Here is a 23,332-nt window from a genome sequence, read left to right on the forward strand (position 1 = left end):
CAATCCAAATAGACCCCGGCCGCTGGCCGGCACATGAGGTGGCTGCTAAATAAAGAGAGAATTTGTATTGATCTTATGGAAAATCCAATTGGTTCCAGAAAACATTAGCCTTTTGGCCAGGTGGCCGTTTAAATGAAGTGACTGCAAAGGCAGGTTTCACTGTATTATTATTGTTTTTTTTAAGAATGTGCATCTGTTTATTTAAACAGTTTCTTTTTTAAGACAAATATGAATAAGAACAAGAACAGTGTTAAATATTTGCAAAATATCAGTTTTACATCACTGTCGTTTGCAGAGAAGAGTGAAATAATGAATTTAGGTCGTGAAACTCCTGACTCAGTTATTTCTCAGGCATCATCCAACAGAAATCAGACTTACTCTAGGAAATTTAATTCTTCTATTTATTATAAGCATAAATAGTTGTGTGGCTGTCCTGAAAAAAAAAAATGCGCTATTTTGCTTTCTGTGTTTATTGTTCAGACGTGATGTGACTTGGACAAAAGCAAGAGTAAATGATTTAAAACATTTAGCCGAGAAAGCTAAAAACACGATGATTCTGCAAAACATACAAAGTATGTCATTGATTTGGCTATGTTAGGGAAAGTAAACATCGCAAATCAGCTAAGTGATGCTTACAGACAGCAAACAAACATAATGAGAAAGTGAGACAAAATCGAGAAATTTTCTCGAAAATTATAGACTGTATGAAGTTTCGCGGGAAATTTGAACTTCCATTACGTGGCCATGACGACAGACATCGAATCCTGGTGTATTTTGAGGATTATTGAAATTTGCTGGAAAGTTAGATAAGTCTCTCAAAAACCATTTTTTGAACTCAAGTGTTTACAGGAACTTCAAGACAATCCAGAATGAATTTCTTGACTGTATTCTGGAGGTGTGTCGTGATGAAATATCTGCTGAAATTTTTGTAGTCATGTCAGACAATACAACTGATGTATCAGGTCATAAGCAGCATGTTATTGTTTTCAGTTATGAATTGGACAGTGCTGTGCATGAAAGATTGTGGAAGTTGTTTAAACCAAAAGCCCAAAATGCTGAAGTATTAGTGGAATGCATTTTAGAGCAGTTGAATACAGTTCTGAATGGCGACTGTGACAAACTTATCGCCCAGACCTACAACGGAGTCACCGAGTGGAGAGAAGGCAGGTGTACAATTATGAAACAATATTATAAATATGCACATTTTGTGCATTGTTATTGCATTGTTATGCACATCAGCTGAATTTTATCATAGAAAAGGCAGCATCACAGAATTCACAAGTTCGTATTTTTTTTCAATAGTCTTGCCACTATACCTGCATTTTTTCTAATTCACCCTCACGATTAGCTGGGCTGGATAGTATTTCTAGACGAATACCTGGAGGATCAAACACACAATGGAATTTTCATATCCGATTAGTTAATACTGTTTCTGAAAGTAAGGAGAGTTTAACAGAATGCTTTGAGAAACTTTAAACTGAAAGAAATAAGTTCACTGTACAAGGAGCTACAGGGATTCATCGTATGTTGAATGATTTGGACTTCAACTTTTGGCTAGAATTTTTTCATCATATCATGCCTCATATGGATATGCAGCACCAATATCTACAATGCAGTAAATTCATTCCTTGAGACAATCATGAAAGAAAGAAACAAACTACCTTCTGTTACTCATCAACAAGAAGAAACTTCTTCTATGAAGAAAAGGAAAAGTATGTCGCAAAATCTTGTCCCTGTGGAAGAAGTGTGTGATATCATTTCTTGTCAGGTAAAAGAGAGATATGCTTTCAATAAGCATTTGTCAGCAGCAAAATTGTTAAATTTCTCTCTTTTCAAAGACAATATAAATTACATACAATTTTCTTCAGCTAAACTTGATGAAACCATTGAAAGCTTATCCTTTCTTGTGTAAAGAACGCATAAAAACAGAACTATCCGTTTTGTGCGAGAGGCAAGAATTCCGTAATATTTCTTGACTTATGAAAATGTACAAAATCATGTTGGATACAGTGATTCCTGCACAGAAGTGTTCACTCTCCTTAAAATAATTCTTATTACTCCCATGATTACTGCTCAGCCTGAGAGGAGTTTTTCTATTCTGAAAAGAGTGAAGACTTTTTTAACCAGTACAATGACATCAGACTGTCTTGCTGCTTTGCCAATGTTAAGCGTAGAAGAAGTGATGATTGAAAATATTGATAATTTCAATGATAAAATGATTAATAAATTTTCTAGCAGCAAATAAAGAAGGCTAGACTTCGTTTTCAAATAAAATTGTGAATTGAACAATGAAATGTTATCGCCAATAAAATTAATAACACAAACCAATATAGTATTTTTAAATTAAATTTTATAGTGTATAGTGTTTCAAAACTTTAATTATAAACAAATATTAACATCAACGACAAAAGCAGCAGCAGCAGCAAAACCAAAAAGGACAGGCTCAGTGGTTGATTATAGCTTCAGCTTCAATACAGGTAAAATGTATTAATATAATTAATTTTTGCTGTGGTACATAAAACATAATAATGCTGTATATTAAAAATTTTAGTGCAGCCCTACCAAGCTAAAATCTCATGAGCTGCCACTGGTAAATTAATTGTGACTGGAGATGAGACCTGGATTCAATGTCACTCCCGAAACAAAACAAATCACAACAATGGATGCACTCAAACTCGCCAAACAAACCGAAAAAGATTCAACAAATCTTCAACAACAAGAAGGTCATGGCTACCAATTTTTGGACCAAAAAGATGTGTTACTTGTTCCATAAACTCGAGGACTACGATTAATGCAGCTGTTTATGTCAGACTTTATGACAACTGCGGAGAGCCATTCAAAATAAAAGAAGAGGCATGCTGACTTCTAAAGTTCTGATTCATGACGTCTGCCCTCACAGTGCTGCTATAACCCAACAGCTTCTTCAGCAATTTCGATGGGAAGTGTTTAAATACCTAGTTTATACCCCTGACTTAGTGCCGAACGATTTCCACCTCTTTCCTGAACTGAAAAAGTGGCTAAGAGGGCAGAGGTTCCAGACTAAACAATGTTAACTCACTGGCAGCAACTTTCTATGGAAAACTTGTCCACAGATATGACAAATGCCTCAATCTTCACGGTGATTATGTCGAAAAGTAACCATGTTTGTACATAACTTTTGGTAATATATTCATTTTATTATTTACACTTATCTTTTTTTTATGGACCATCAGAGGTTGAAAAAAACAGCCCTCGTACATAAGACCATTGTTTTAGAAGGAGCAACAAAAAGGTTAAGGAAGGTAGGAGCACCGTTTAACAACTAGCACTATGTCGGCCTTTTTAAGATTCAAGAAAAATTCTGTACAAAAAAAAAAAAAACTGTGTTATTGGATCATAACTATCATGTTTTAATTTATAAAACTCGAAGTTCACATATCATACCTTCTTCTTCATCATCAGCATCCATGATATCAGCACAGCAAATTGAATAACATATCAAACTGAGAAAACCAAGTGGCAGACCGAAAAGCACAGCAGTCAATACTGGATTTCCCTGCCACATCTCAGCAAGAGAAGTGCGAGCTTCAAAATAAGTCCGGTACAATCTCACAGGCAGTGTGTTCCCCCCATAACTCTGCAGAAAAAGAAACTCTATAGAAGCATATAAGACATACACAGACTGTACTGACATCTACAATGGATATAAAAATTATGTTTGACATAAGATTACCATCACATAGCATAAATTAAAAACTTCACACACTTTATATAATGTACAATGCCATACTACACTGAAAAACACAGCGATACATTACAATATTATAATGCACTAAAAACCACAGTGATACATTTTTACCAAATGCAGTATTACATATCAAAAGAGATTTTCAAACTATTCCTACGAGAAATATGATATGTGGTTTATTTTCGATTTTACATGTGATTGAATCATTATTCCGATAACAATATAACGTAATGTTTAATTTTCTAAAATACGAGCAACTGCACTAAAATAGTCAGATTAATTAAAATAAACCAAATTATTTTAAATACAAGTGCAAACATTAAACCTTTGTGCAATTATTTAAGTTATTTTCCTCTGAATTTTATATTCTTTAGTCTTTGCTGCTGTTATTTACTATTTCTGCGAGCTTCACAAGGAAAGTGGAGTGCTTAGCAAAACCTGTCCACTCTGTCTACCACAAATGCTTTAAAATTTGTCATAAAACAAATCTTGCCCACGTTAGTAGATAGTAATTGACCTACTGGAGGAAGAGAAAACACTATGAATACGCTTACTGTGAAGGTAACTTACTGGAGCCGACTGGTTATGAATCTGTTCCAGGAAGATAGTTACTGCTTCTGGTGTTAGCTGACTAGGATCATCCTCTGGGATATGATGATGATTAGTGGTTGAATTGACAACCAGGAGATATGGAAGTGGAACAACAGTCATTGCAATAGAGTTGGCCAATTCTGGACTTCCCACCCAACCAAACTGGAACCATCTGACAAAACAATATAAAGTGCGGTAGTCAGTAGATTCAGCAGCACAACCAAAATACACAGTTTAACCGAAAACATATCAATATTCCTTCACAGCAAATAAATTATTCAACAGCTGTATGCAACTCTTATGTAGTATTCTTCCTAATTTCTTAAATTTTCCTCAGTAATACATGTCAAAATCTGGCCAAACATTGCTAACAATACTTACTAATTTAAAATCAAGACTATACCATAGTTATAGCGTCAAAAGAGAATAATATACAGATATTATGACTCTACTGGTGACCTACAGTTCCACAAATAGAGTTACTTATTATTATGTCCCTTGATCATGATACAATTCAGAATTAAATTACAATGACAAACTTACACAGGTCAGTTTTGAAGTGCTCATCTATACAGTGCAGCTTCGGTTATCATCATTAATTAATTCGTTCAACGAAACTACCACAGTTATCGAAATAATAATCGATTCATTTAAACCAGGCGTGGGCGAACTTATTTATAGGAGAGTTAAATTAAAAACTAATTTTTTTTGGAGGGCCAATATTCATTTTTAGAAATCTGAAAATGCAAATAATGATTGTCATGAACTTATTTACACATTTTCAGAAAGAATTATACACATCTAAAAATCAATATTCATTTTAAAGGTCTGGAGGAGGGGGGACACACACAAGACAAATGGGCTTATTATGGTAAGATGTGAAAAAAATACTTTCACAACCACTCATTTTTTAACACTCGACATTACACGTCAACTTTCAGTTTCTTAGAAGCACTAGTCATTGTTTGGAAATCAGATACTGTAATACAAATACAACATGAACAAAAGACAAAATGTTATGTTATGTTTTATTTAACGACGCTCGCAACTGCAGAGGTTATATCAGCATCGCCAGATGTGCTGGAATTTTGTCCCGCAGGAGTTCTTTTAGATGCCAGCAAATCTACTGACATGAGCCTGTCGCATTTAAGCACACTTAAATGCCATCGACCTGGCCAGGGATCGAACCCGCAACCTTGGGCATAGAAGGCCAGTGCTATACCAACTCGCCAACCAGGTCGACAACAAAAGACAATGTTTACATGCAAGCGAGTGAACTAGACTGTTGAGTATTCACACAGAAGCTAGTTTGGCACTGTGTGTGATGGAACAGTTCAAGAGAAGGTGTGCCAGGGTGGAAACAAAACTGAAGTCAACCATCGAGCCATGAGTAGCATTGGAATGCAAGCAATACTACACAGATGAAGTCTTTAACAAACAATAAACGATAACATTTGTCCTTAAATTATTGTTAACTTCGTCTATTGCCAACTTCTGTCCAATATTCGCATAGATTTATATTAAAAAAATTAATTAAAAACTTATTTATCTCGCTATCTGAAGAGAACACATTGGAGGGGTGTATTTAGTCCATGGGCCATGTTTTCCCACCCATCATTCAAATCCACGTTATAGAGACAATTTATTCTAAACACAAAATCTAGCCCCATGTAATCATTTTCCTTTTAAATTGTGACTTTCAGTGGTGAAGCTAAGGTGTAAATACTGGATAGGCTGAAAAAAATCTGCTTAGCTTGTATCTTTTTACAGAACAGACATTTATTGGCTTTTATATTTGTCACATTTTTTGTGACACAAACCCCACAAGAAGACAATGACCACTCATCTTCACCCCCAAACAGAATACAGGTAAAACAATATAACTTGTCTCAGCGCACCCTGTTACCTACGGATATTTCTCACACCATGAAAACTGAAAATTTATATTTTGTCTTCCTTTGTCTGCTATTTTAATATGTAAATGTGGTGTTGATCTCCTATCTTTGTAAGCACATTATGTTCCATACGTCCAACTTAAATACAGTTTCTCTTTTAATTCTACAATGACATCAATGTTTTCTCAGTATGACCCATTTTACACAAAATCTGTATAAAAAAAAAAGCACGCACGCACGCACGCGCGCGCGCACACACACACACACACACACACACACATGCACTGTTGATTAAACTAAACTCAACAATGCAACGCTTTCAGATATCATCAATATAGCGCATTGTAATATTGTGACGGAAGGTTAGCCTTGTCCTGTCCCTGGTCACCCTCAAGTTTGCGAGTCAAGGTCGTAGCCATGCCTTTAGAGGCTTTTACCTTAAGCCTCACTGCTCGCACTGCTCTTTCTATACTGGAATGACTGCCAACAGTGAACTTAATATATGGAAGGATCAGAGTGCAACCGAGTGTTATGATATATCGTTATTACTAACTTAAAGGCCTACTGTTACTATGAATAATAATTCAAATTTGTTGGGTGGGCTAAGCCTCAAAAGCCTCTTAAGAGCTTTGCCACTGGTGACTTTCAACAAAATTACATATTACAAGAAAATAAAGATTATTCCTTAACATTACCACACCGATTTAATTTAATTAATAATGATTAAATCCGTTACATTTCTTATAGGACTTCAATACAATATAAAAGCTTAATAAATGACGTAAAGTTCAATAAACACTGAATTGCATGTTTAGATGGGATGCCAAGTTTGTTTGTTGTATTTATTATTAACTGTGAATTGGCATATGCCAGGTGGCAGTATCACATATCTAGTACAAAAGACTTAGAAACTGAAATAAAAAACTGACAAGTTCTTTCTTGATCACAAAACTGAATGTTAGAGAATGTGAGAATGTTAGTTATCCAGGAGAAATGTATGTTTAGTGCAATTTTGACAATAACTGAATTTAATAGTATTCAATAGCGAACAACAGTTAATAGAAAAGACAATAGCTGAAGATGGTGACAATCGAAGCTCTACCATATTATAAAAACAGTGTTTGTAAACAAAATTTAATTCATGTAGAATAGGTAAATAGTTAAACGTTCGAAGTATGCTTGAAACTATTATTGCATTAACTGATATTACATAACATAATGAAAAGATCTTCCTTCTCTCTGAATTATGCAAATGAACCCTTGAATTAGTGGTGCACATGAAATTATTTCCTAAGCATGGATTTAAATTGAAGATGTCGTGTAATAACTCGGGTCGTATAGATTTGTATAGTTTAACTGTACAGCATAACCTTCTCATTAGTCCAAAGAAATTTAAGGAATGATAACTCAAAGACATTAGATTGTAATTGGTCTTGAAACTTTTAACTTGCTCTCCTGTAAAAACAGCAAAACGTTACTCATCAGTTATCACCCTGTACTCTTCATTTGTAATCTCATTAACAAGATTCTGAAAACATAACATTCTTTTCTTCCTTCCTCCTTTTATCTATTCCCTATCAGAAGCATGAACATACACTGAATGAAAACAAAGTTCACATTCTAGTTCCGTCATAGACATCAAGAGCATGTCTGTGTTAAAATTAGAAAATTCACATCTATGACAATGAACACTTCTTATATATTTGATATGTACATAGGTAGAATATATAGGTGTTGTCGACCTGGGTAGCATAGTTGGTATAGCTCTGGTCTTCTATGCTCAAGGTTGCGGGTTCGATCCCAGTCCAGATCGATGGCATTTAAGTGTTAAATGCTGCAGGCTCATGTCAGTAGATTTACTGGCGTGTAAAAAGAAAACTCCTGCGGGACAAAATTCTGGAATACTGGTGACGCTGATATAACCTCTGCAGTTGCAAGCATCGTTAAATAAACCATAATTAAAAATTATAGGTGTTTATGGGACAGATATTCCAATATTTCATACAAATTAAAATATATAACTTACTTACTTACAAATGGCTTTTAAGGAACCCAAGGTTCATTGCCGCCCTCACATAAGCCCACTGTCAGTTCCTATCCTGAGCAAGTCCCTACCATCATATCCCATATTCTTCAAATCGATTTTAATATTATTCTCCTATCTACGCCTTGACCTTTCCTAAGGTCTATTCCCCTCAGGTCTTCCAACTAACACTCTATATGCATTTCTAGATTCACCCATACATGATACATGCCTGTCCATCTCAAACATCTGGATTTAATGTTTCTAATTATGTCAGGTAAAGAATACAATGCATGCAGTTCTGCATTGTGTAACTTTTTCCATTCTCCTGTAACTTCATCCCTCTTAGCTCCAAATAAAATATACAACAATAATATTATTAGCTACATCAATGAAATTGAAACAGATGTTGAAATAAACTTCAATTTCAAAGACAGTAATAATATCAACAAATGTCTAAAAATTGTTAACTCTATTATATGAAAATTATATTATTAATTCGAGAAAGAGAAATAAATGATAAGCGAACATTTAACCAAAATTTAGAGTGCTTCCCTGGTTCACTAATTTTGGTACTGTTTTCATAATACCGTATTGGACCGGATCTAGTACGACCTTGAATATAATATGGTCCCAAATTTTCAGATGTTCTTTTTAGGAAAATAAAAATATTACACTATATACAATGTACACATTAAAAATGTTATAGAGTGAAGAAAAAACTAATAAACTCTACCTTTACCTCCTGTAGTGCCGTAATTTATTCCAAATCCTTCATTATTATCCAATGCAGAATCTCATTGGTGGTTAGCTTATGAATGTTGACTAAATAAATAGCGCGCACTGCATCTTTGTACAGTCATCTATAATTATTATTTACAGACTTTTGTTTTCGTATTTTACATGAATTTACTAAATCTTCAAACAAACTTTAAACAAAATTTAACCAATGTATGAGAGAGAGTATGGAAATAGTATGGTACCAGTACAGTAACAAAAATCGGGAATAGGTTAGATCAGATTGAATGTGTGACCTAGACAGGGCAGCAGGCCCAATCCTGTACATGTCACGAAAGAAGACGTTGCACAATACGTTGATAATAGTCTGTATACTGGTAATGTATAAGTAGACTTCTTTCACACTTGAAATGGCTTAGGCCTCTATTATAATACGAGTCTGGTTTTCGCAGCACTGTTTTTATCCAAAAAAAAAAAAAACATCATATTAGATTCGGGCCAATACGATATCACCTTAGTTTAACTTTAAGAAATTAAAACATTCAGATACTGATACTTACTTATGAAACTTATCTCTATTTTTCATGATGACAGATTCAATCATATCTCTAAAACTGTAACAAAAATAATGAAGTATAAATCATCCTATTTATAAATGGGTAATTTAAACATAATTACAACTATTATCAAATAATGACACATTGGGAAATCTATTGTACCTTTTCTCAAATAATATTAAAGGAACAGCAAATGACAAGAATTATATTTTCTAATAAATTTACTTGTAGGTAAAATGTTTTAAAGAAAATCTGCAGAAAAACAAAATACATATACTTACAGTCTATGTAATTGTCTAAGTACAAATTCAAACAAGTTGTAATGAAAAATAACTAGGGATTTTCATAGTGTATCCATAACCAACAACTTACAATTAACGAGAAAAAGCAATAAAAACTTTTTTGTTAGGCATTTCCACTCTTCAGCAGTTGCCTCTAATGCTCTTTTCTCTCAATAGAGTAGACCACACTCAGTTGCAATACTTCTCTGACAATACAATAGCTGGTCTATTGTAGAAGGTGAGAAGATGACACAAAATTATATTATGAAGGATTATAGAACTAGCATTCAAAAGACAGTTGTCTGTTCGATAAAAATAAGTTTGGCATGTCTTCTACTTTAGATACTTACACCAGCATTTCAGTGGGTATCTCCTGAAGCTTGTTCTCTTCCACTACAGCCAAAACAAGATATTTTCTTGTCTGTAGTAACTGATTAATATTTCCTCGTGTTATCTTCGGAAATGTTGCAAATCTTTCAGCATTTATCCAGTCATACATGGAGGCATTTAAATATTCCAGCTCTGTCTCTTCATTTATGAATTCTGTTGGAAACCATATGGTGTAATTAATAGAAAAACCAAATCTAAATGATGAAAATGTAAGTACTGGTATTGTGGAAGTGATCATAAAAAGAAATTGCAATATTCAATGACAGAGAAAACTAGCACAGACCCTATAAGTTAATGATGCTCACAGTTAACAATATGTTTATACCACTTAATCACATACTATTTTATCTCATTGCATAACAGCAAAATACGATTTCCAAAGGAAATAAGTAGCATTATCAATGTCAAGCTTTAAATAATTAATTTGATTCTAATTACGAGTAATAAAGACTAAGTTGTTATACGAATTAAATCAAATATGTCACATTCTACTAACCAGGAAAGAAATAATGTGAATTTTCTTTGTAAACAAAGACTGTTGGATGTGTTGTAAATGTGATATGTTTCTTCGCAATTTCAGGCAATACAGAATAAAAAAATCCGTGTGGTTGAAACTTTTCTGCTACATCAGAATATGTATCCTGCAAAAAAAGAGAGAAAAAAACAGTGAGAAATTAAGGTCAAACTATATGTGCAATATTTATTAGTTATAAAGTAGCCTACGATTTTTCCCCACTAATTTCCTTAACTGTACATATACAGTGAAATTCTTTGAAGTGTCAGCAAAGACTTAGCATTTGTTTCTGCTAACCCTGTCTCAATTTCTAGCACACACTGCAGGCAAATCGCAACAGCATGGAATTGCTAATATTATTGTTTAGTTAACTGTCCGAAGACAGGTTTGAACCTCATAAGTGACAACAGTACGACATCACTCATGAGGCAACTAAGCCAGGAGATAATGGGGATAGTATGGCCAGTTCCTTTCCTCCTCCATTGCATATATTGCTAACTAGTAACAAATTACACTAATCAGACTTCAGATTCATTCATTCAGTGTTCTGCCCGTGGGCAGGTATTTCACTGCAAACCCAACTTTCTTCATCTTTCTTATTTTCTGCCTTCCTCTTTGTCTCCTCATATGATCCATATTATCTTAATGAGACTTCAGATGTATGCAAACAATTGTACTTCCTCGAACATATCGTCATGTGAAATGTACTGCCTGATAAATAATAGATGTACATATCAGCCACAACTTCAGAGATAGTTTGCTAATATTGAAATCAAAATTAATATTAGTACTAATAAAAGCAATAAATCTAAATAATTTTGACATATAATGCACATTAGCACTTATCACAGAAACTGTTCAAAATATTGCCCATTTACAAATAGATATTTTCGGAATTGTTTTAAGAAGCTATCATTGCTTCTCTTAAGTTGTTGCTGTTTAGTCAACTGTCTCAAGACAGGTCTGAACCCCACAAGTGACACCAACAAGCCGTCACTCATGAGACAAGTAGGCCAAGAGATAATGGGGTAGTGTGGCCAGTTCCTTTCCTCTCTCCATTTCATACATCTCTGACTAGATACATATAACACTAATCAGACTTCAGATGTATACAAACAATTTGAAGGGTTCAGACGAAAAACACATTTAGTCACATTATGCAAATTTTTCAGGAATGCGTTTACAGACTTGCAGAACTGACAGTTTCTTCCCATGTAAGCCTTTCCTTAATATGCTTATAATGTGGAACCAAGCGCGTTTTTTCCTCTGTATGATTAGGGAATCTTAAAGATATCAATTTTAACTGCCAGAATCAATTAAAATATAAAAATTATTAAATTTGGAATAAACGTGTTTTTCCCCTGGACCCTTCAATATCATCAAGTGAGATGTAGCCTACTGCCTGATAATAGATGTACATATCAGTTATAACACAAAATCTTTAAATTTCTACTCTTTTACTGTATTTTAATTCCTCTGTTATGCAAGAATGAGACATTTCTAGATTTGCAACAATCTCACTAAACTTTTCTTTAGTTAGTACATGTACTTGCCTCTTTGGTTTTCTGTCTGATAAAGAACAACAGTGAAACCTAGGTAAGATGCTCTTCAAAGGAATGAATAATAATCGCGTATTAAACAGAACCATAGTGGGAATGGCTTATTTTAGTATTCTTTCTATTTTAACGCAAAGAGATAATACCATACAGTATAAACATTTATTTGAACAATGTAAACATGAAATACTTCATATTATAGCAATACAATTTTTGCAGGATGAGAGTTACATTATAATACTTACATTAGATTATTCTTTCTCTGAAATGTAAGTCTTTTTATCATTGGTTTTCAAGAAATTTGCATTCTAGAATGGGACGGAAAAAAGTCTCATGATCATGAACAATAGAAAAACATTCATACTCTATATGAATTCAAACCCAGGACCACAAGTTTCATGCTTTTTTTTCTTTTTAATGTTGGGTACTTGATTGTTCGTCATTCATCCATATGAAGCCAGTTGTGTAGCCCACATTATCGCAGATTTGTTGCCCACTGTGCATTATAGGAGGCTGGTCTATGTTATACTCTTTCTAACATCTAGGTTACATTAAATTTTAAAAGTTATTTATATAAATATCTTGAAGATCTAAGATTTTTCTCTCTTAAGTTTAAAAATGGAGGTATAATTATGCAAACAAAAACTAATTTCTCGAACACAAAGGAGTGTAAGGACATAGTGACTACACCATTTCTTATATTGCTTTACATTAGATAAGAAACAAAAAGTAACATTAAATCTTTGAGTAAAATTCATGTCAATTATTTTTAAGGCGCCATTAATTCGTATGCACAAATAATACTTAATGTACAGTATTTCCACTTGAATTTCCTCGTACATAAAGGACATGATCAAAATCGGTCCAACAATTTAGGAGAAATTGTTGTACAAAACATGTTTAGGCTGCTCAGATGACTTATTTTGGTCTGGGCAGTTCTTTTTTTTTGATGCGTCCAGGAGTCTGGTTGTCATATGATCCAGATGAGTAACAGTCTACAGTAAACATACTGGTTCCAATTTCCGAAATATTTTTTTTATCGAATAGTAGTTACGAACTACTGTACATCATGTACTGCTATTATTCCTGTTACAAATAATATTAATTTTTCAGTTTCTTTTGTATTACGATGTGTTAACAACATAGCCCATATTAATTTAATTCTATTGACCAGACCATATGGTGATCGTATTTTGCTAGTTCATTTCAATGACTAACTTAAAATGTTAAGACTTTCTCACAGCTAAAATGACAGTTATTATTACTGCTGACTTCTAATGTGTCGAAAAGGAAGTAATCTTACTGTGGTATTTGTCTTAATCTTAGAAGCAATAAGCGTATAAACACTGAACCTTATGGACCAATCACTGAAGAGAATTTTTATACAGGGATAATAAAATTGAATGGGTCAGAGCTAAAAGGAACTAAGTCAAAATATGCAGTTTGTGGTTATGCAACAATTTGAACAACAGATGTCAAGCGCAATGAATGGTGGAAGAAGGAACTAAGACTTTTGAGTATTCTTTTGTTTTCTACAACATAAAAATATATACTTTGTGTTTTTAGTGGAATGTTTTTTGCTTTTTTGAAAAGTGACTTAGTTCCTTTTAGCTCCGACTGATTAAATTCTAATAATAATGAAGAACTGTTCTGGGACCAGTTTAGTAAGAATTTACTTTGTGTGGTTAAAAAAAATCTTGCCAACTGATGAAAAAACAGTTTCTGATCCTTAAAATTTTTAATATTTAACATCGTTCACAATGATGAAAGGTGCCTGATAAATTTCATTTTCAAAGAACTCTTCCTTTTGCATTAAACATCCCAGTTTAAAATGTCGTGATGAAAAGATTTTCTTTATCATGAAACGAACTAAGACTGATGTTAGTAATAAATCTGAAGTTGATTCGACTAATTGTAAGCTACAGGTACTAAATAATTTTGGAAATGTTTGATATATACCTAAAACACAAAACTTTATCCAAAAGTATAAAGTACTCCATGCAGTAAGAATAAGTATGTCAAACACAGTGAGAAAAGTGACAGTAGCGATGGGACAGTTGCTGGATTTTTCTCTTCAGACAGAATTGTGAAGAAATTTTTGTTAGTAGTTTCCTACTAATTTGGTGTTTATTTTGAACGAGTTATTCAATGCAATTTATATTAATTAATTGTTTAATGTGTATAAGGAAAACAATTTAATGTTTCTTTCCTTTCTTAAGAATTAGGTCCTCTTTTTTCATTCTTAATATCTGGTCATCCTACAAATTAATGTTCAAAACCACTTTTGCGGCAGAGATGCTGAAAACTTGTATTTCTGTGAAAATCTTTAAAACAATTTCTTACACCATCACAATGGCGTAAAAATATAAATTATATGTCCTAATACTTACCCACAGCGAGCCTATATGATCTCCCACATAAACAAAGAATAAGGGATTGGATGCTTTCAGATTATCCAAGCTTTCTGTTCGAGTAATTTGTTGGACTGGAGGGCCAGACACTCGAAGAGCAAAATTCACTATTTCTTCCTTTGTTCTATCACCCTTAAACGTGTACTGAAATTCTCCCTTTAAGCTGTAAATAGAAAAGAAAAGACGTTCAAGAAGTCTGAAATAGACCCTTCTTGCATGAACTTTCATTTTATAAACACATCAACACTGAGAAGACTTCTTCTTGTAAACCAATAAATTAAGTTACAACTGTAGATTAATTATTATAGAAATTACAGTGCCCAACACCAGACAACTTTACTACATCTTAAGGCTATTGTTGAGTAATGTGTAATAAATGCAGGCAAGTTTAGAGGGATGGAAACATTATGCTAATATAATATAGTGGAGTCATCCTAGAGAGATTCATGAAAAAAATAAATAATAATAATATGATTGTAACGATAATTGTTATTTTACAATTTTCCACGAAAAAGTAATCTATTACGAGTATATCCAGTCATATGCCACTGTGTACAAAATTAACTAACCATTTAGCAATGACTTTTAAATGTTGATGTTTTATAATGCCAGGCGTTTGACAAAGTCATTTGGCCTCTTGCACTCCAATATTTTTCGAAGATATTATCATGGTCAGGCACTGAAGCAAAGATTTTGAGGTGTTCTGGATCCATTTCTTTTACTATGGGAAGGCACTTTGGCTACAAAGGGTACCAAAATTTTGCAAAAGAATGCTATGTTTTATTTAACGACGCATGCAACTGCAGAGGTTATATCAGCGTCGCCGGATGTGCCGAAATTTTGTCCCGCAGGAGTTCTTTTACATGCCAGTAAATCTACTGGCATGAGCCTGTCGCATTTAAGCACACTTAAATGCCATCGACCTGGCCTGGGATCGAACCCGCAACCTTGGGCATAGAAGGCCAGCGCTATACCAACTTGCCAACCAGGTCGACTTTGCAAAGGAAGAATACAACATTATCATAGCATTCTGCAAAATTAATAATAAATAGAAATATCCAGAAAGAAATAGCTGAAAATTTTAAAACTGAAAGTACAAATAAATCATGGTCAATTCTCCTAAATAAGATAAATCTATAATACCAAAATCACCTAGATATGATTCAGTGGCAATGTTTAGACTATTAATTGACAGTACATTTATATAGTATCTTCATTTTCAAATCACCAAAATGTGTTCTGTGTAATAAAGAAGACTCAGTGATGGACATGGACATGGATTATCTTCACAGATATCCAAATCTAAGGTCATCCCACCTGGACTCAACACCAAAATTATACTGGGAAGCAAGAAAGCGAATGGAGGCCATCCAAGAGCATTCACTATAGACACCACAACCACTACCTATTTTTTTCTGTACATTCTGAGATATATTGGCGCAGGTAGCTGAATTATGCAGTTGTAGCTTCAAATAACAGTAATCCTGGGCAATGCCAAACTATGATTACTGACAAGATATCCCAAGTGTTATTTTACTTCCCCTTACAGCACTTCTCATATTTCCACCTTTATATTACTATCAATAAACGAGTAGCAACATCAGTTCCAATCTGCAATTGAAGTCTCTCACCATACACATTATGACCACATTGCTAAATATAACAGATGAGAAGTGTTATCAGGCGATTGTAAGTATGTAAAGGTTCCTCAAACCAATTTACAGGAAGCTAGCAACTACTTCTGATGAGTTCGTTTTAGATAATGCTGATAAAATTCATCATTAATAACTGTCAAAACAGTACTTATGTTAGACCATTACTTTTCTAACTTGAAAATCTTTTTATTCTTGCCTTTTGAGAAATTTGCATTCTAGAATGAAATGGAGAAAAAGTCTCGTATATTAGAGAGAAACATTATAGTTACTCTATATGTGGCTCAAACCCATGTCTACAACTTTCATTTTTTTTATAATGCTGGGTACTTGATTGTTCGTCATTCCCGCATATGAAGCCAGTTGTGTAGACCAATTTATCAAGAGAGTTGTTGTCCAGAATGTGCCATAGGAGGCTGGTCTACATTATACCCACAATGACATGAGATGATGGAGATTCTTTGGGATACTATAGCGGAACCGGAACTCCTGGTGAAACCAGTGTTATTTGACCATGGGCTCGCCCAACACAAGTAAAAACTCGGGGGTACAACAGGAATGTAGCCATTCATAACACATTTTCGTATTTATTAAACATACAGTAAAATATTTTTTTAATCCAATGCCACCAGGTTGTCTTTTCGACATTTCTGGTCTTCTCTCCTGGCTGTGGCTTAATTGTAACCCACTTCTGAGGTTGGGGCGCCTGGAAGGCGGAGTTACATTACCCCGATGATGTGATAGGATGATTATGATAATGTAAGTGCCAGGAGAGGTCTTAAATCTAAACTTAACCTAAATTCCAGACCATGGACGAACACAGGAATAATCCCCTTTAAGGAAAAATTCCTGTGCTCTAACCGGGAATCGAACCCGGGACCTCATGAACTACAGCCAGAAGCTCTGACCACTAGACCATGAGGCTGGTCATACAGTAAAATATTAATTTGGTCTCCCACTTGTAAATCACAGTAAATCACATAGCAATAAAAAAATATAATTCAGTTTACCATAAAAAAATTTCGTACCGCAGTCTAGGCCTACTTACTGAATATTTTAATTCAATGTCTCTTGCCAGTCGTAGATTACTTGCTGAGAAACTTTTATTGTATAAAATATTCAATAGTCTACTGGATAATAGCGAAATATTATTAAAAATTCAGCTTAATGCTCGAACATCAAATTTAAGAAATTGACAATTATTATAATACAAAAAACCAAACATATCACCATATAAAAATTCACCATTGTTAAGAATGTTTTTTAAATTTAATGAATTATTTAAAATACGGACTCTAGATTTTAACATATTGAAGATAGTTGATTTAAAGTAATATTGCCATCTATTCGTTATTCTTTAATTTTTCATTTTTACATTTACACCTTATATATATGTTCATGACAAAAGTGACTATAATTTTATACTGTCTATTGTAATTCAAGCTTTATCCTGTCATAAATTAAATAAATAAATATCTAGTATCCCTTTTCATCTTCAAACAGAAATAGCAACTGAAATATGTCGTTGTTTTCTAATGCCAAGCGTTTGACAATAAAGTCATTTGACCTCTTGCACTCAAATATTTTCCAAAGATATTGCAATTGAAATATGAAATACCGTATTTACCCCAATCATTTCTCACCAGTTTCTTTGTCAACATTAGAAGGCGAAAAATCGATGAGGGGGGAAATTACGCGAGAAGTACAAAATATCGAGAACAATCTAGTCAAAAATAACAAACAACACATTTTGGAAAACGTATTATGTATCTTTCAAGTGTTAAATTTTATGTTACCTTGTTAACATGTTTTGGTCTGCTATTGGCCATCATCAGAACTGGTTGTTCATTACGTTTTCCAAAGTGATATACAGTAGAACTCCGATTAACCGTCACCCTATTAACCAATCGTCGGATTATCCAACTGTCCTCTCGAGTTTTTTTTATTGTAGGCAGAAAAATATGTGAAGTACTGTACATTACATTAGTACGTACTTTTACTAGAAAGGGTTATTTCCAGCTTTACCATTACACAATATGTAGCAGGAATGCTGCCACTATCTGCAACACACACAGTTACTTGTGGAAGGGGGTGTTTTTCCAGCTTGTACAATAACCATTACCTGTTTTCAGAGGAATGACCCGGAGAACTTCCACACAATTATAGCCAATGCTCCATTCAGTCATTGTTCTACTGTCGTGTGGCCGAAATGTATAACTAAATGTCTTCTACGGGCGTCAAAAGAAAACGTATTGTGTTAAGTATCGAAAAAAAAAGTGCAAATAATCTAGCGGTTCGGGAATGGAGAAACTGTGACTCGTCTCACATCAGAATACGAGATTGGCGTAAGAACTGTGTGCGATCTAATACTCAATTCAATTTCCTGATATTCTTGCCATCATAAAATTAAGAATGGACATAAGGATAAAGTTAAATAAATCTAAAGTCCAAAGAAAAGTAACTGACTTCTCAGCACAGAGGTTATGAGAATCTGTAGATTGTGCAAATAAAACCAATTTTCTTGCGTTTTTAGTTGCATATTACTGTACTTCTACGTGTTTATTAGTTATAAACAGCATAATATTGTATGGTGTAGTGTGTTGTACGAAGATGCCAGTGGTTGCAGTACAGCAGAAGCTTCAAATTACGAAACTGTAAGTACTTCGCACTCGATTTATGAACATTTTTTATAGTACGGATTATCCGATTTTTTCGATTAACTGTTCAGTCCACCCCCTTCATTACCACGGATAATCGAGGTTCTACTGTAGTGTTAAAAGTTGTGTAATTCATATATTAATCAAATCAATGTTTAATACTAAACAGCTACAAATATATATACAATTCCAGTAATTATATATAATTTTGCGGCCTTTCTTTGTATGTCAGTTTTAATGCCTTTCGCCTGACCTTAACTAATATCAGATCATGTTGGTAAACTTCGCGTATAAAATACTGCAGTCATATCAAAATTAATTTATTAACTACTGCACATAAATAAAATAAACGTATGTGTACACCCAATTCCTATGCAGACCAGTCCCACTCCAACTTCTACCTAACAAAATCTGTTGTCGGGAGGCGAGTGGTCATACGCCAGCATATGGACAGGTCCCTTGCACGCTTCTCTACGCAGACCGGTCTCACTCCACCCCTTATCGTTTAGTTTCCTTGAGGCATGTGTCATTAAGCTCATGAAACATTACCGGTACTACCTGGAACTGATCTGCACAGGAACCTCTTTATTTTACATTGCACTACTTTCAACAGATAACAAATCCAAATCACCTTCTTTGTCATCAGGGGAATCATTTGACGTTTTTCTTTCGATATATAGATGAGATAAATAAAGATCTTGGGTTTCCCATGCTTCTTTTTTCGATAGGTACTTGGAACCTTCATGAAAGACACTCTTCAAGGGAAAAAGAGTGTCCAAGAAGAAAATATGGTAGTTCTAAGATTTGGCACAGAAAGATGGTGAACATTCGAAAAAAAAGTAATTATTATTGACGCTGAAGTAGCAGTAAAGAAAGAAAACTCTCTACTATTATTAATGTCTTTTTGGAAGTGATGAACCACGAAGTCTTATTGGCATCACTACCTCAAAAAATTTCGAAGTGATGCACAGTGGGCCAGAATTCAAATCTAGCGGGAAAAAATTAAATAAGTATGGAATATAATTTTAAATGATTCTGTTTTACTAAATAATGATTTCTAAGAGCTTATGGAATAATAATAAGACAGTATGGGATGTTATCCGTAGTAATGAGCTATGAGTGCGAATTTGAATAACTATTTTCATGGAGCCTACTAGGTACTTAATTATATCGCTTATTCTTTTCGTGAACTTGTAGTTTCCAATATTCTCTAATAGGAGGAGTCATCGTCTGCATCATCGTCCTCCTTATCTTCCTTCCTCTTTCTCTTCCTCCTCCTCCTCCTCCTCCTCCTCCTCTTCCAGCTGCAGCTGCTCTTCGCTTCATCATCCTTCCCTCTTGTCATACGCACGTCTTCACTTGTACTGTAAGTATGGAGTTCCTTCAACATTTGTCGCACTTCAGCGGGAAAGGAATTCTTATTTTCTTAAAACGGATAAATACTTGATATGATAGGATCAGGAGTTACAAGAAGATGATTTAAGATATCCTACAGTGTTTGAATTCGAGAAAATTTTCTTGAATAATCTTTACAGTACTTTATAATGCTCTAATGTCTAGCTTCTTGGGCTTCTTGGGCAGACCTATAGGTAACACTGCACATTGTATTTACGTTTGGTGACGTTATCTATTAACATTTGTAATGCTTTCTCTGGTGTATATGGTTTTGGTAAAGTTGGAGATTTATTATAGGCTATCATATACTTTGATGCTCTTTTTGGAGTAATTTTTGGTGAGTTGTTGTAGAACGTATGTTGCATCTCTTTTCCCTGAACCCCGCAAAGATAATTGAGTATCTAGAACTAATTCACTTTAAGAATGCTAATCTTTCAGAGACCGTACCCTACATGTTTAATTCTTGTTTTCATGCCACTTTCTTCAAACAATTTTTGAGGTCTACCTACTCCTGAAACGGATGGAATTAAATCCTTGGACATTTGGCGAGTTTTTATTTATTGTAGAACTCTTTGGGGAAATTTGATATCCTTTTTTTAAATTGGGGACACATGAATTAAAGTGAAATTTTAATGGCAAGCAGAGTAATTATCTCATGCCTCCATGTTAAATTTTGTACCAGGGCACTTTATTTGAACCAGGTACCCAGCTTTGAAGTCGTTAGCCCTGTGAATTGACAGTGTATTTAATTCCCCTGTTAAAAGTTTCAGGTTTTACTAAAATATTGACAATAATTTATTAATGGAGAGAAGAAAGAGTCTGGAGTAATCGGCCAGGCATGTGGGAAAAGTAGAGGGAAGGGAGGAGGATGTCCGTGGTCCATTGATTTCACTAACCATTCCGAATCTTTACGTAAAAACCGGTCCTTTTTCCTGGAGCATTGTTTCAAGCGTTTTTCTAAATTACTTCTAAATGTGTGCACACCTTTTTCGACACACCGTAAAATATCCTTGGAACAATGTTGTATTTCTAATTTTGTCACTACGAAATCAGTGAGAGTTTGAGTAGACCCTATTTTAGTAGTCAACACCTCGTTTAAGTCAATCTGAGTCACAGTGGACTGGATATGGGGATCTACCTCTGAGATAAAAATGCAAATATAAGAAAAAGGCAAGCAAACCAAGCAAATCTTAACTTTTGTAATAAACTGTAAGGATTGCTTTATAATCTGATGTAGATTTTAAGGTAACACCTGGTGCAACATTTTTTATATCTCTAATTTAAAATGAAGTAAAGACATAATTCCGCAATATTTTAAAGCTATGTTTAACGCATCCCTGGTAATATTTCACGTATACAATTAAAGTATGAATAATGGAAATAGGAAGTACGAACCTTCTGTTAAAACTTCCATCACAGAAAGACACTTTTCTCCACATCAACAACCCACAGATCACCCTCACATCACTACCGCCATAAACCGTCTGGCGCTCAGCGCTCGGGTTCTTAACACTTACCGACTTTTAGCAGCCAGCCCTGTCGGCATTTCGCTCGGTATAAATTGATGGCATACAGATTTATGAAGATTAGTTTTAGTACTTCGAGACTATATAGCGAGAAAACAGTATTTTAAACATTCAAAAACTGAATATTTTCCAGCTAGATTTGAATTCTGGCCCACTGTGTGATGGTTGTAAAACAAACAGGTACCAAGACACACATGACAAAGATAAAAATGATTCTTATTTGTATATGTAACCTTAAAACTTACAATATTTAATACACAACGCAATAGAATTATAATTTTTTTACCCCTCCTATTGGCGATAATTAGTTTTATTCATCTGTAACATATTATGCAATAGAATAAAAATTATTACTTTGCTAGACATATTATTTCAAGTACCAGAATCTATTAAAAAATAAATCAATCAATCAATCAATACATTACACAATAAGTAAGTGAAGGCTGAAAATTTCAGCCTTCACTTTGTGTAATTTAATGACCAAACATACAAATAAAATGAATCAGAATAAATAAATCAATAAATAAATTATATATTTATGTAAGTCTGAAATCCAACAATAACAATAACTGTAGTATACATTGTTTCTTAAAGCTACAATGAAATTCCAAATTTTGTTATGTTCTCAGAAAGATAAAGAAATTATATATGAATCAGTCCTACAAAACACTAAGTTGTAATAAAAAAAAAAGAGTTAATTAGTATATTTTCAATTTTCATATATTACTGAAATTGTAGAATATAAATTAAAACAGAAACTTACAACATGATTGTTGGAAAGCCTGATACTCCAAACTCTACTGCCATTCCTGTGAACCTCGTGCAATCAATTCGACCCACTCGAATGTTGGTGTTATGAAGTGCCTGGGCTACATGAGCCCATATTGGCTCTAAGCGTTTACAGTGAGCACACCAAGGAGCATAAAACTGTAAAATGAAAGCAAAAGTGTAATAATTTCAAACTTGAACCTTAGGCCTACATGTAAGTTCAATTTTATATTTACATGAAGTTCTCTTATGACAAGTACCAATATACAAAGTAGTAGGAAAAATTCATTTTATAGATAAGTTTTCAAAACAGACACTCCCTTCATTAAATATTTCACCACAAATAGAACTAGAGATGTACTTCGCAAACACTAACAGTGATTCTTTATTAGTAGAAATTTCTGGAAGATAAATATTAATTGTTTATTGCATACAGTGTAATAATTAGGTAGTACTGTTTATACAATTTAAAAAGGCATTGAATAAATAAATATTTATTTATTGTATAAATCCCAAATGGAGCAAGGCCTCCTGTGATCAGGGAACACTCATAAGATACCAATAGCACAAAATACTAGTCGAAAAGCCTCTCAGATGAGCAGTGTGGGTGTACCAGACACATCTTTATCTTACATAAATGTCAGTGCTGTT

General features: G+C 33.9%; 1 protein-coding gene across 2 annotated transcripts in view; it reads right to left on the reverse strand.

Moving 5' to 3' along the window:
* The window catches only part of Tmx3 (Thioredoxin-related transmembrane protein 3), a 53,113-nt gene that overhangs the window by 22,888 nt on the left and 6,893 nt on the right, over positions 1-23,332 (reverse strand). For both annotated transcript variants that reach the window (XM_069845497.1, XM_069845498.1), the window contains 7 exons: positions 22,677-22,840; positions 14,663-14,846; positions 10,699-10,843; positions 10,163-10,355; positions 9,535-9,588; positions 4,298-4,490; positions 3,424-3,616 (listed from right to left, as the gene is read on the reverse strand). In XM_069845497.1, coding sequence (XP_069701598.1) covers positions 3,424-3,616; positions 4,298-4,490; positions 9,535-9,588; positions 10,163-10,355; positions 10,699-10,843; positions 14,663-14,846; positions 22,677-22,840 — 1,126 coding nt within the window. The remainder of the gene's footprint in view (positions 1-3,423; positions 3,617-4,297; positions 4,491-9,534; positions 9,589-10,162; positions 10,356-10,698; positions 10,844-14,662; positions 14,847-22,676; positions 22,841-23,332) is intronic.

This window comes from Periplaneta americana, chromosome 14, assembly GCF_040183065.1.
Source record: "Periplaneta americana isolate PAMFEO1 chromosome 14, P.americana_PAMFEO1_priV1, whole genome shotgun sequence".
NCBI classification, from domain to species: domain Eukaryota; kingdom Metazoa; phylum Arthropoda; class Insecta; order Blattodea; family Blattidae; genus Periplaneta; species Periplaneta americana.